We start from the raw sequence: 14,390 nt of genomic DNA, 5'->3' as shown, positions 1-14,390 counted from the left end.
TTCTGTGTCTCCCTCTCTCTCTGCCCCTCCCCTGCTCATGCTCTGTCTCTTGTCTCAAAAATAAATAAAAACATTTTTAAAAATTATGAAAAGAACACATGAACGAATAATAAATGTATTTCTAAAAAGGCCCAGTTTCCAAATCATTTTAGGACTAAGTTCTCAAGAAGTCATGACTATACAGAATAGCTAAAATTAACAACACAGGAAACAACAGGTGTTGGCAAGGATGTGGAGAAAGGGGAACCCTCTTACACTCTTGGTAGGAATGCAACTTGGTGCAGCCACTCTGGAAAAGCGTATGGAAGTTCTTCAAAAAATTAAAAATAGAGCTACCCTACGATCCAGCACTTGCACTACAAGGCATTTACCCAAAGGATACGAAAATATTGATTCAAAAGGATAAATGCACCCTTATGTTTACAGCAGCAGTATCAACAATAGCCAAATTATGGAATGAGCCCATGTGTCCACCGACTGATGAATGGATAAAGAAGTTGTGGTGTGTGTGTGTGTATGTGTGTATCTCTCTCTCTCTCTCTCTCTCTCTCTCTCTCTACACACACACACACACACACACACACACACATACATACATACACATACATACAATGGAACATTACTCAGCCATTAAAAAAAATGAATGAAATCTTACCACTTGCAACGATGTGGACAGAGCTAGAGAGTATTATGCTAAAGAAAATGAGTCCGTCAGAAAAAGACAAATGCTATGTGATTTCACTCATATATGGAATTTAAGAAACAAAACAGACGAACATGGGGGTTGAGAGAAAGAGAAGCAAACCAGGAAAAAGACTCTTAGCTATACAGAACAAACTGAGAGTTACTGAAGGGGAGATGGGGGCGGAGGGGGGAGGATGGGCTAGATGGGTGATGGGCATTGAGGAGGGCACTTGTGGTGAACACTGGGTGCTATATGTAAGTGATAAATCACTAAATTCTGCACCTGAAACTAATATTAAACTGTATGTTAACTAAGTAAAATTTAATAAAGACTTAAAAAAATTTTTAAAAAGAAGTCATGATTATAACTAGAAACAACAAATTTTACATAACCTTCAAGATATTTTAGAATTACAAAAAAATCACATTACTTTGAAAGGGATAGTAACAACAACAACAAGAGCTAATAACCAGTCTTTTGGTCAGTTGCCAAGTGGAAAAAAATGCTACAAGTCTGTTATTTTGGCAAACAGACTAACTGTTTTTTGGCAGTGGTGGTTAAGATGCCAGGCAAAAGGGGAACTGAAGGGCATGTGAATGTGTCCTGTACCTTTTATCCAAGGGGCTGTGGGCAAAGCTAGAGGCATGCAAACCCTGTATTTGTGACCATCTGTGAGGGGCACACGTGTGAGCCAAGTCAAGGATGGCCACAGACACACAAGCTCACTCCCTCCAACACAGGTTTCTTCTCTATCACACTGGGGAAACTGAGGCACCTTAGCTTCTCAACTACTGCAAGATCAGAGATCAGAAATCAGAAAAGCATTTATGGTTCAGGTTTATTAGCTACAGATAAACAAGACCACGGATTTTTAGAACAGAAAGATACCCTAAATATCATTAGTGTGGTGGCTTTCAAACTTTTTTAGCCATAAAATCCTTCTTCATAGAAATGCATACAGAAGAGCAATAGATAAAACAAAGGTCAGGGAAGGGATCTATTCACATCCTGATGGCTATTACAAAAGTGAAAACAAAATAAGTTATTGGCAAAAATATGGAGAAACTGGCACCCTTGCACACTGCTGATGAGAATGTAAAATGGTGCATTATGGAAATTCCTCAAAAAATTAAAAATAATTACATATTATCCAGCAATTCTATTTCTAGATATATACTCAAAAGAACTGAAAGCAAGGACTCTTAATAATTTAGTCCTTGTTAGTCCTACGTATACACATACTCACAGCAGCATTATTCACAGTGACCAAGAAGTGGAAGCAACTGAAGTGTCCCAAGGTGGATAAATGGATAGAGAAAATGTGGTGCATACATTATTCCACTGAAAATATCCCAATGGACTATTATTCCTTAAAAAGGAAGGAAACTCTGACACATGGTACAACATGGATGAACCTTCAAGATATAACATTAAGTGAAATAAGCTAGTCACAAAAGGAATAATACAGATTCCACTTAGATGATGTGCCTAGAACAGTCAAATTCATAGAGATAGAAAGTAGAATGGTGGCTTCTAGGGGATGGGGCAGTGGGGGGAAGTCATCTTTAATGGGTACAGAATTTCAATTTTGCAAGATGCAGAGTTCTAGAGATAGATGATGGCGATGTTTTCACAATAATGTATAAACACTTAAATGCCACTGAACCGCATACAGGTCTCCCCCACCATCTGGAAGACTTCTATGAAACCTTTCATAAGCCAAAATGGCATGAAGCAAAGAAGCAATTACCATTAATTTATATGGAAAATTTTTGAGCATTCCCATACCCCAAAAATAACTTCTCTTAGGCTTTTCTGATACCTTAGGACACATCTGCTAACAGATACACAAAATAAATCTAAATAAAGCAGAAATGCTCACAGACAGAGTTCAAAGCCATGATGGCTTGATACTGAGTGTAGTCCCCAGGGAAGGAGCCGCTCGGGGTGTGCACTGCCTCTATAATGGCTCGCTGCCAAACAAACGCTGAACACTATTTTAGCTTTTCGCCTTTTTCCATAAAAGCAAAAATCCCCTTATGCATTTCTTTCAGTTACCAAAAACAGGTACTAATACAGATTTTTCATAAAAGCAAAGTAGCATAATGCAAACTCTTGGAAAGTGAGGGTTATCTACATTTAAAAGTGGCTAAAATGATAAATTTTATGTTATGTATATTTTGCCACAATTAAAAAAAAAAACCTTTTATCTAATCCAACACAACACGCTAATTTTACTCAGAAAAGAAACAGAATTAAAACAGAAAAACTATTCACTTAAGATCATATACAGGCAGAAGGTATGGAAAGAGCCCAAATGTCCAATGATGGATGAACGGATAAAGAAGATGTGGTATATATATATATATATATATATATATATATATATATATATATATATATAATGGAGTATTCCTCGGCAATCAAAAAGAATGAAATCTTGCCATTTGCAACTATGTGGATGGAACTGGAGGGTATTATGCTAAGTGAAATTAGTCAGAGAAAGACAAAAGTCATACGACTTCACTCATATGAGGACTTCTTTAAGAGACAAAACAGATGAACATAAGGGAAGGGAAACAAAAATAATATAAAAATGGGGAGGGGGGACAAAACAGAAGAGACTCATAAATATGGAGAACAAACTGAGGGTTACTGGAGGGGTTGGGGGAGGGGAGATGGGCTAAACGGGTAAGGGGCATTAAGGAATCTACTCCTGAAATCATGTTTCACTATATGCTAACTAATTTGGATGTAAATTTAAAAAAATAAAAAATAAAATTAAAAAAAAAGATCATACACAGGCGGTAGTGTTCTATCTAAAATGTAATTCTGTAAAAGGTACTTCTGTCTATAATAATTACTCCATCAAACTCTTTGATGGCTCCCAGGCACCAAGGAATAAAACTTAAGTTCCTACATATAGCATGCAAAGCCTTCCAGGAGGGAGACTCGCCTCCTCTCCAGACACAATGCTCACTGAGGACTGCCACTTCAACACCACCACAAGGCCTACAGCCTCCACATCTACTACTGTCTCACCTCCTGGCCTTGGCTCTGTCCATACCTTCTTCCCAGCTTCACCTCACCAAGCCTGAGTATCACACACACTAAGTACTGAGAATCACAGATACTAACTAAGATCACTTCCAGACCATACACCCCAATCTTCTTGGCCCTGGGCTAGGTGTCCCTCCTGTGTTCCTGTAATACCCCTGCACACCCTTACCCCTGTGCCCCCCCCCCACTGTGTTATGACCATTTGTTTCAGTGCTGTCTTCCCTACTTCCCTACTGCAGGCTTCTGACAAAATGTCATCTGTCTCTGTCCACTAAGCACCAGATCCCACCTGGCTGTGGGGCCCCCAGGAAATACTGACCAAACATATATGGCTGGTAGGAAAGCCAAGATGAGATGAGATCTCCTGAAGGTCCAGGGTTCTTTTCATCCATGTAGCTGAGGGCCCCCCTGCCCCGACAATGTGAAAAGAATTACATTACTGAGGGCTCAAAACCACACTCATTCTTCTTGAATTATGCAACAATACCACTCAAATTATCCCCAACTCTATGAGGAGACAGTAGTGGACAAATGGAACACAAAAAGAAGGTCTTTTTTCCTTCCTCCCATAGACATCTGTTACTTTTACAGTAAGGAAAACTGTTCCTGGAACTTTAATTTCAGTGACCATAATTTAAATCAACCATTGAGAACTCTTATTCTATATTACAGTACCCACCCACTGTAAGACCTTGAGGACAATATGTAATGGGGGAAAAAAATTTGAAGGCTATGTCCTCAGCTCCATGACTTCCCTAGCCTTGGTGGAAGGCAGGCTTAGCCAGAGAGAAATATTTTTAGACAAGGGTGCTTCAGAGCTATAAAAATAGGCCAGGTGAATAGCACACTTGTCAAAGCCTCTGGAGTACTCCAGCCACAGGGCCAAGTAAACATGCCAAGCAGGAGCACGCTGGATTTAAGTATTTTTGCAGACATATCACCATATTTGAAGCAGCTTCTCTGAAGCCTAACTTGAATGGTAAGTTTGTGAGAACTACGTCAACTGGTAGAGTGAGCTGCCCCATGAGCCCTACACTGCAGGAGGTCTGTGTTTCATCAACATTACATTCTCTCACAAAACTATTCTGACTTCCTTCCAACTCCCAGAATAAGTGCACTGACTTAGTACTCATGATGCTGACTGTACCCCAGAAGCTGCTGTTCCTTTGCATCGGGGCCTGCCCTTGGGCTCATGATTTGATCCATGGAGGGAAAAAGTCATAAATCAGATGCATCTTGCAGAGCTGGCAATTCTGGGTTTACGATTATCTCCGACTGTGTAATACCTTGAACTCTGCCATCAACACAAATTGCCTTCACTAACTTCAACAATCAAAAAAAGGCATTCTGTTGAGGCTTTCAACCACCACTGCCACCATAACCAGCTGGTTTGTTCTTAAAACAGTCTAATTCATTGGCTGGCTTCTTTTTATTGACTCAGACTTTTTTACTTCAAAAAGTACTAAAAAACCAAAGAAATGTGTCTCCATTTTCAGATGAGAAATCTGTCAAATACAGACATTTTTTTTGAAAATTCAATAAGCATCTGGATTTGCTAATGCAGAGAAAATAACTCCTCTCCCAGGACTCTCTCCTCCAATCTCCCACCAATTCTGGGAAGAAGAAGGGATGAACGGACATGTCAATAGCATCAACCAACTCTTGGTTATATTTAAGTTTCCCTCCAGGATGTTGCCATGATGAACACTTTCTGAGTACAGGAGACAGTTACAAATCCAAAGTGCTCTCTAGGAAGATTAGAATGGCAATGTTTTCTAGAATGAGTAGGTTTTTGCTGAAAAGGACCAATAAAGAGGCTCCCACAATTCAGGTATAAATGCCTGGTCTAGGAATTACAAACGGGAGAGCAGGGGAAAGAACACTCCTCAGAGAGGAAAGCCTCAAAGCCTTTTGCAGCATAGAGACTCTCACCACGACCCCATCTTCAGATGTATGTGGCTGGAATAACAACAGTGGTAATGACAGAGGGAGGAAAGTTGCAGGGAAAAGCTGAAGGGGGGAAAGGGAGGGTACATGATGAATAATTAAGTCTTGGCAAGTGAGTTTGAGTCTATTCTCTGCAGAAAGGTTGCATCAGAGCACCCAGATAGAGATCATCAGTGAGTGATTCTCTGAGTCTAGAGCTAAGGAGAGATCAAGCTGACATCCATTGACTCCAGACACCCACAAAGGATCCCCTTGCCCATGCAGGCCACATTTCTCTCCACAAGACAGCAGAGTCCAGAGGTGCAGGCAGAACTGTGGTTATCTCAGCTTCAGGGATCAAACATCTTCAAAGACAGTTAAGAGAATCTAGATGTAAAGAAGTCATCACCAGATTGATCTGACAAATCTCCATGAAAACAACTAACATTTCCTGAGCAGTTACCATTGAACATGCCAGCAGGTCTCTTAAGCACTTTGCCCATTGAGCTCTCACAGTGCTATGAGGCAAGTATCCTTGTTCACAGATAAGGAAACAGGCAGAGAGGGGTTAAGTGAGTCGCCCAAAGTTTCTACAGCACGGACAGGTAGGGCTGGCCACCAAGCCCCAGGGGGCACTTCATACTCTGCTCACTTTCAAATGTCAGACTACCACTCATCAGAAACTACTGCATTGTTAGTATAACCCAGGGAGACAGGATAGAGAGCAGCAGTATTATCTCCCTGTGGTCCCAGGAGAGCTAGGCAGTGAGGGGTGTGCCCAAGGCAGATATGGAAAAAAGACGTAAGTGGGAGGAAAGAAAATTAGAAACTCAAGCAAGGGGGCTTAATCAGTGAGGCTATCTAGGAACATGACAAAGAAAATCCAAAACCTGACTGAGGTGCCATTTCTGCTCTACAATGTCCAAACATATTCTTTGACATTCTTTTTTGACTGTATGACCCACCTCTTCTACAGTATCTCCAGCCCCACCCCAAGTTCAATGACTAATACGCTGACAGGGGATGGTTTTGTTGTTCCAGTACATCATAAAGATCAGAGAAGAGCCCAGTAAAGAAGTGAGCAACACAGGAAACGAGGGAAGAAATTCATGACAAATGTATCCCAAACTCTTAAGGAGGGAGCTAACACCTGGAATAAAAACTTTCCTCCCTCCATAAAGTCCACTCTAAAAGACAGCTTACAACCAGGTGACTGTGCCAGTCTCCTGTGATCCTGAAGTTTTTCCCAGACCACTGCACTGTTTTCAAGCAAAGTTCAACAGAGACATATCACTGTAACACACAAAAAAAATAAAGCTAAACAGTACAAAGCAATTATGACCACTCTTCTATTCAGCATCAGAAAATTCAGAATTGAGGGCAGAGAGAAGAGATGGATGAACAAATTTAGCGGCTAGGGAGGAAAAAGCTTTCAGGTCCACTTGAGTCCTTACCAAGCATCACAAGGTAACAGTGATGTTGGGGAAACGTTCATCTGTAGCTTAGAATGTTCTCCCCCACCCTACGCCAACTTTTTTATAACAGTCTAAGAAGCCCTCCCAGAAAAAATGTGTACTTTTTGCTTTATAAGAGGAACAACAACAACAACAAAATAAGAAGAATCAGGCCCCAAACCCTTTCCAAACTTTATCATTTCCTCAAAGAAGTATAGTGCACTAAAAGGAAGGTTGTACCGGGAGCCCTAAGGAATCCAGCTTCTGAAATGGCCATTTCCAGGGAGCCCACTGGCTTCCCTCCAGTAACTTAATGAAAGTTAGGAGCTCTCTGGGCTCCTCGGATAAAAAAAAAAAAGGCAATGAACGAAGCAAGGATTCATTCTATCAACTGAAGAAATGCACAGCTAGTAGTTTTCTTTCTTTTCTCCCCTCCTTTATAGAAAAAAAACAACTTGTCCCTCATTCAAGGGTCATTTAATGTTATAAGCTTCTTTGCTGGCCTAAGTATCCGGCTAAAGATAAATTAGTAATCAGACCATTTCAGAAGTCTGTAATGGACAAACACACAAAACAAGTTAACCTTACTAAATATTAACCTGCAGTCTAAGGGATTTTTTTTTTTTTTAATTTAGAACAAACAAAACATGACAGGTAAAGTAGATACTCTTGGAGAATACAAATGTACAAATGGCCTGTGCTGTGATCAACTGTAATGAAGCACAAACCTCACCTGTCTGAAACTAAGTTGCTTGAGAAATGTGTCAGGCTCCCACAAAATCTATTTAATTTTTTTTTTATCCTACCCAGCATGAAGTAGAAGATGTGGCAAAATGACAAATTTTACAAAAAATTAAAACTGTAAATAGAACTACACCTTGAATAAAATTGTACTTCAGAAAGAGCTCAGGAGACTGAACACAAATGCATGGCTCAGATGCTAGTCTGGGTCGGTGTCTTCAAGGCTCCACTGAGGATTTACAGTGGGTGGGGAGAGGATAAAAAGTGCCTTCTCTCTTTTCAGACGTCCACGAACCAACCAACCCCAGTATCAACTGGCATTTGTCTTCAAGATTAAGCAGGTCGGAACAGAATCATGACCAATACTCTCCATCTAAATATTGCAGGCCTACCTCAGCAGCAACGATCAGAGTTGTGAGTGGGTATGTGGGGAGAAGGACAAATGGACAAGGATTACTTCAATGAAGATAAAATCGTAAAGGCAGCTAACATTTTGTGAGCCCTTATTAGGTGCCAGACACTGCTGACTGCTTGACATGTACTAATTCATTCAATCCTCTCCATACTCCTCCCAGGCTAGTACTAGTCTTAGTCCTACTTTAGAGATAAGTAAACTCAGGCTGGAAGTTAAGTAACTTTTCCACATTATCACAGCCAACATATAAGTCATCCAATTCCTCATACTGAACTGGAGCCAATCTATATTCAAACACATCAAATTTTTCAGTGGCACTCAATAAGCAAAACATACTTACCCTATGCCAAAAAACATAGGTCAAAGAGCATAAAAAATGAGGTGATACTGCCTAGAACTACATGCTACAGGGTAGAATGCAAAACCAGATGGGTGAAACCAACCAACTGGCTGACTGTGGACACAAAGATGTTCTGCGGGAAAGCATGGTTCCTTCCACAGGATTAGAGTTGTCACCTGAAGTGGCTGAGGCTCTTTTAAACCTTGTTAGGTAAGAATGGAACTACATTCCCTATCAATGTCCACTACTTAGACTTCTGGTCTTTATCAACTTTTGGAATGACAATTTTGTTATGTTTCCAAACAGTGGGGCAAATAACTTTTTTCCCCCTTAACTTTGAAAAGGCACTCCTTGCACCAACCACTCAAGGCTTTGACCTGACCACATCAGTCATTTCTCTCCTCTCCTTTCTCAAGTGAATGCTCCATTACCATACCCATAATTCCAGGAGCCACCTCTGTGCCTTTTAATGCACATAACATGGTATCCAATAATGGAAGGAGCATTCAAAAACTGAGCAATTCAATTTTGTACAAAGGTTGAAGAGATGCTTTGTACATAGTTGCTAATCCTCTTCCACTTGCTGTCTTCGAGGTACTATCCAGAAGAGTTTCTGGACCCATGTCCAATATTGTTATTGGAGGCTTCAGGCCCTAATATCTTCTCACCAAGATGTTGTTTAAGTGTTTTTAAACCAAAATGTTATTTTACACCTGCCCACAACAAATCTCACTCTCACAGCCTTGAGAGATTTAGGTGGAGCAGAGAGAATGTAAGTGTGCTCAAGCTAAACTCTCAGTATCATGCAGTATATAGCATGTGGAACTTTTAGGTTAAAGGGGCTTATTCCTCCTTACATGTAACACAGACTACACGAACACCATAACCTAGCAGCCAGGGCATCCACACAACAAAAAGGGCAATGTATGTCCACAAAACATGATCTCAGAAGAAAGAAGTGAGACTGTAAGAAGCCCGATGAATAAAAACATTAATAAAATACTAATTTTAGGAGGAAATGCAATCAATATGCTGCAAAAAATTTGCAGGGGAGAATTAAGATAGATAGTAATAATAAAATACTAAAAAAAATCAAGCATGGGGTGCCTGCGTGGCTCAGTGGGTTAATCGTCTGACTTCGGCTCAACTCATGATCTCACAGTTCAGTTCGTGGGTTTGAACCCTGCATCGGGGTCTGTGCTGACAGCTTCTAGCCTGGGGCCTGCTTCGGATTCTCTGTGTCCCTCTCTCTCTCCCCTCCCCCGCTCATGTTCTGTCTCTCAAAAATAAATAAACATTAAAAAATAATTAATAAATAAATACTTAAAAAAGCAAGCATGGAAGTGTGAACTAGGTTGCAAACAGACACTGAAAAAATTAAACTTTCATGACTAACCACCGCACTGGAATACTCCCTTAAGAAAAATTTGATAACTGCCTCCCCTTCAATAACACAAGTTGCAAAGGGCTGAAATGCTGAGAATAAATCAGCTAAGATAAGAAAATCACAGTTCTCCAATATGAGCTGGAATGTAACGGCTAAAAAATAAATAAAATGCAAGTATCACAATATCCAGGTAATCAATTGCACAACTGACCCCGTATCACAGCTCAGCCGGAGGGGCAGAGTCCTGAAGATGGACAATGAGATTAGACACTCCTCCTGGGCCCGCAGCCTCTCTATCTCCCTCTCCCTCTCCCTCTCCCACTCCCACTCTCCCTAGAGCCTAAACCGCGCAGTTCTCTGCACAAAGTGTAATCGGTCAAAGTTGCCTCGCCAATGCGCCGCAGTTGGGAAAGTCCTAGGGCCACACAAGCTCCAATTAGGTAACTTTACAAAGTGTTACCAAAATGCTTACTATTATTATTCTTTGTAACCCACAAGCAAAGGTAACACATGGCAGGGACGAGAAGAGGAATCATTTAAAAGAACAGAAAACAGCTCTGACAAAGACTGCAGAATTATAGAAAACTCGTAAAATCAAAACTGATCGCAGTCCAGGTCTCTGGGAGCAAATTCAGTCTACACCGAAAGGCGAGCACGCATGTTATTCCGCAAAATTGTGCACATATAAATAATACTATCTGCTCTGCATAGATCGCTTCCAAAGTGCTTGCAGAAACACTTTCCACAGAGTTTTCATCCGGCCCTGCGGCGGGGCGGTGCTGGAATTTAGAGACGAGTAAACTGAGACTCCGTCTGCGACTGGTTCTTTGGGGGAGTGGAGACTCAGGCCGAGACTCGAGATTTTCCAACTACACGCGTGAGGGGCGGGGTGGAATTTCCCCGGTCTCCCGAGGACGCTGGCCTTTGGCGGAACACCCCACGCCGGGTCTCCGCGGGCCGGCGCCCGCAGGGAGCGTGCGCAGCAAATCGAGCGGGGTACGCTGCCCACCCGCCGGCTCACCTGGGCGATGCCGGCGCCCATTAGCCCACCTCCGATAACCGTCACGTGCTTGATGATGATTTTCTTCGCCGAGGCTGAGGCAGTGGATGAGGAGGACACAGAGCGCACGAACTGCCGGGTTACGAAAGCCATGCTGCAGAGACGAAGGCAAAGGCGGCAACACAGACGACGCACGCCGAAGTTTTCCGCCGCGCGAGGACTAGCAGCGAACTGACCTCTGAAGGGGGGGGAAACCGAGGCCCCCCTCCGCGCCGCGCGCCCTCGCGTTCACTGACGTCATTGACGGCGAGGCGGAGACTCGAAACGCGCCCCGCCCATTGGCCCGGGCCCGGGTTCCAGGATTGAAAGTCCGAGAGCGGCTTCCGGGCCCACGTGGGCCGCGCCTACTAGCGGGGAAGGGGGCGTGGTCGCAGCTGGGCGAGCGCGGGAGGTGGCGGCTGGGCTCACTGCGAGGGTGCGTGCGTGGACCCTGGGTCCTCCCGCCTTGCAGGCCTGTGCCTAGACGCGAGCAACTCTTGAGATGAAGCATGCTGTTGCCGTGCTAAATCCTCGTCTTTGATGCTTGTGAGTATTTTGGCGCTGAATATATACATGGTATTTGGCTGTGGTGATTATTTTAATGCGGTGGATATTGTTTCTGCTAAAATGGAAGGAAACAACCTGCTTACACCCAAAACAAATGTCTAGTGACCCATGAGTTCCAATGCAGAGATCAGGCCCACGGGAAGGAAAGGGAGTTGACCTTTAGTTACCCATGTCAACATCAGACATCTGTCAATGCAGTGCAGGTGGGCGGTTTAAGTTCAAAAGCAACCGTTGTGAAGTAACTTATCACAATAGAAAGCATGGGAAAAGAATGTCTTTCCAAATAATGGAAGATCTGATAGTAATTAGGCCAATCTTCTCAGTCATGTGAATAATTTCTAGTAAATGTACTGCAATTTAATTTCTAGTTACTGTACTGTACTAGTGATATAGAATCTTTATTTTTAAATATATAATAAGAACCCACAAACACACCAAAAATCGTCCTTCCCTATCAGAAGTAACCCACATAATGAATCCTGTGTTCAGCATTCCTTTGCTTTGATCTCATTTTTATATCTAATTCTATAAAAATATGGGAGAAGTGGGGAGCCTGGGTGGCTCAGTCCATTAAGATTCTGACTTGGGCTCAGGTCGTGATCTCCTGGCTGGTGAGGTCCAGCCTGCATCAGGCCCTCTGCTGTCAGCACAGAGCCTGCTTTAGATCCTCTGCCCCCCCCCCTTTCCTTTTGTCCCTCTCCCAAGCTCTGGGGCTCTCTCTCTCTTTTAATTATAAATAAAAACATTTTAAAAATATTTTAAAAAATATGGAAGAAGTGCTATTGTTCAGGGCTCTGTTAGGCTTGGGACATTACTAGGATCACTACTGATTGAGACAGTGTTACATCCAAATAACCAAAGTCCATTGAGAGCTAGAATGTAGCAAATGCAAAAGCATATGAGACTAGAAATGGAAAAAGTTACACAGAGAAACCTAGTAACTTGAAGAACAAGTCAATTTATGAAGAAGAGAGAACTCTAGGCAGAGGAAGCAGCACATGCAAAGGCAGAAACAAAGTATCTCCGGGGGGAAATAGAGAGGAATTAGGTGTGGTTAGCAGTGAAGCTAGGATGGTAGAATAGAAGGATGCATGGATGATTCTTCAGGTGGATTTTAACTTTCTGTTCTCATTTGTAAGTTGTGTTTAAGACAAAGTCAAACATTTTAATTAGTGTTGTCACAACAAACACTTCTTAATTAAAATGTGTGTAATGTAAAACAGTGCCTGAGAATGCTACATTTTCAGATCTGTGATTTGTTTTCCTCTGGGAAGAAAGAATAACCACTGCCATGTTTTTAGTGACTCTCAAATCTGAGGCTGTATTATTTAAGAGTGTGATGTAAAACAAAGGAGCACAACAGTGAGAGTTAGTCCTGGCTGTGTCACTCGTGTATGGTATGACTGCAGCAATTGCTCTTACTGGGCTCCAGTGTCTTTGTCAATCAAAAGAAATGGTTGTATACCTTTCCAGCTGTCCCATACGAAGAGTCTTCCCCCAGTTTACAGTCTTCTGAAGCTGGAGGTCCACCCTACCCTGCCTACTCCAGCCCAGTCCTGATCAAATGACACAATAGAATCATTCTTCTTTTATTAAGACTGCAAGTCTTTTCCCAAGGGTGGCCTTGGCCTTTCAGGCATCCAGTAATGGTTTCTGTGGTCTTTGACTGGCACCTTCATCCTGTTCCTGGGGTCGTGCTTCATTTCTCTCTGCAAAGAGAGGGGGATACTGGGAAGCATGACCCTGGTCACTGAACCAATTCAGAGACAGCAAAGGGAAAGGTTGGCACAGAGAGTGGAGTAAATGATGACTGCTTTTATTTTTGTCTCATAAATGGATAATTGTAATACTTAAAAAAATACATTTCAAAGAAGCATTATTTGAAAGTATGCATGGTGGGGGGCCCTACGAGTGGCAGAATCAGGGAGTACAGTAGGTCCTTTGCCTCCAACAAGGCAGCAATGGACAAAAAAATGTGAAAGCCTTCCCAGCTATCCTGCTTTATGAAACAGGCAGGCAGAGAGCTGAGCTGACACTTAAGTCTTCCCATTGTCATGTGATAGACACATTGCCCCAAGGACAGTGTGTTAATAATCAGGAGCATTAATGGAGACAAGTTTCACTGAGTAAATTAGACTTTTCCTTATAATTGTGTGAAATTAATGATTTCTGGCTTACTGGTGAAAGAGTGAAAAAGTAATGCTGCCTCTCCTGTTTTGAGCAGTTTTTAGGTCTCGTGTGGTAGAAAACCAGAACCTGTGCCTGCTTAGGGTGGCACAAGAGCAAAGCCGAGAAAGTTCAGCTAGAAGTTTGCTGACTGCGAAATTAATGAGGGTTGACAGTGTCACACTTGTCAGCATGGTTTTCAAGGAAATAATCATAAGATTTGCATAAGCAAGACATGGGTAATTTGAGACGGGCACAGTTATTTGTATACCCTACTGAAAGATGCTCTCAGAATGATTTATAAAACACACAAGGCAAATCTCTAATAACATTGAACAATTTTACAAATACTTTCATCATCTTGAGATTTTAGGGAGGAAAAAAAGTATCATGGCTGACTTTAAATACGTGTCTTGGCTTTTACCATGCTGGCAGTCCAACATCCCAACACAGCTAACGGCTCTCTCCCTCTATTTCCCCTCTACCTGGAAAATTCATCAAATCCTCATGACACTTTTGGTAGGTACTAAGGGTACCCTGCTTTTATAGATAAAGAAACAGAGGTACAGAGAGGTTTAGTAACGTAGTCAAAGTCACACAGCTAATGACT

The 14,390-nt window shown here is 42.1% G+C and overlaps 1 protein-coding gene across 1 annotated transcript in view; it reads right to left on the bottom strand.

Annotated features, from left to right (window-relative positions):
• Positions 1-11,244, bottom strand: part of HADH (hydroxyacyl-CoA dehydrogenase) — a 50,459-nt gene extending 39,215 nt beyond the window's left edge. The window contains exon 1 of the mRNA XM_047092022.1: positions 11,030-11,244. Within this exon, the coding sequence (XP_046947978.1) occupies positions 11,030-11,161 (132 nt within the window). The 5' untranslated portion in view covers positions 11,162-11,244. The remainder of the gene's footprint in view (positions 1-11,029) is intronic.
• Positions 11,245-14,390: the final 3,146 nt, after the last annotated feature.

The sequence above is a fragment of the Lynx rufus genome, unplaced genomic scaffold (assembly GCF_022079265.1).
Source record: "Lynx rufus isolate CCGP_SWC_20201006 ecotype Redwood Valley unplaced genomic scaffold, mLynRuf1.p SCAF_3, whole genome shotgun sequence".
NCBI lineage: Eukaryota > Metazoa > Chordata > Mammalia > Carnivora > Felidae > Lynx > Lynx rufus.
The sequence above is the reverse complement of the archived record's forward strand: the minus strand, read 5'-3'. Positions and strand labels throughout refer to the sequence as shown.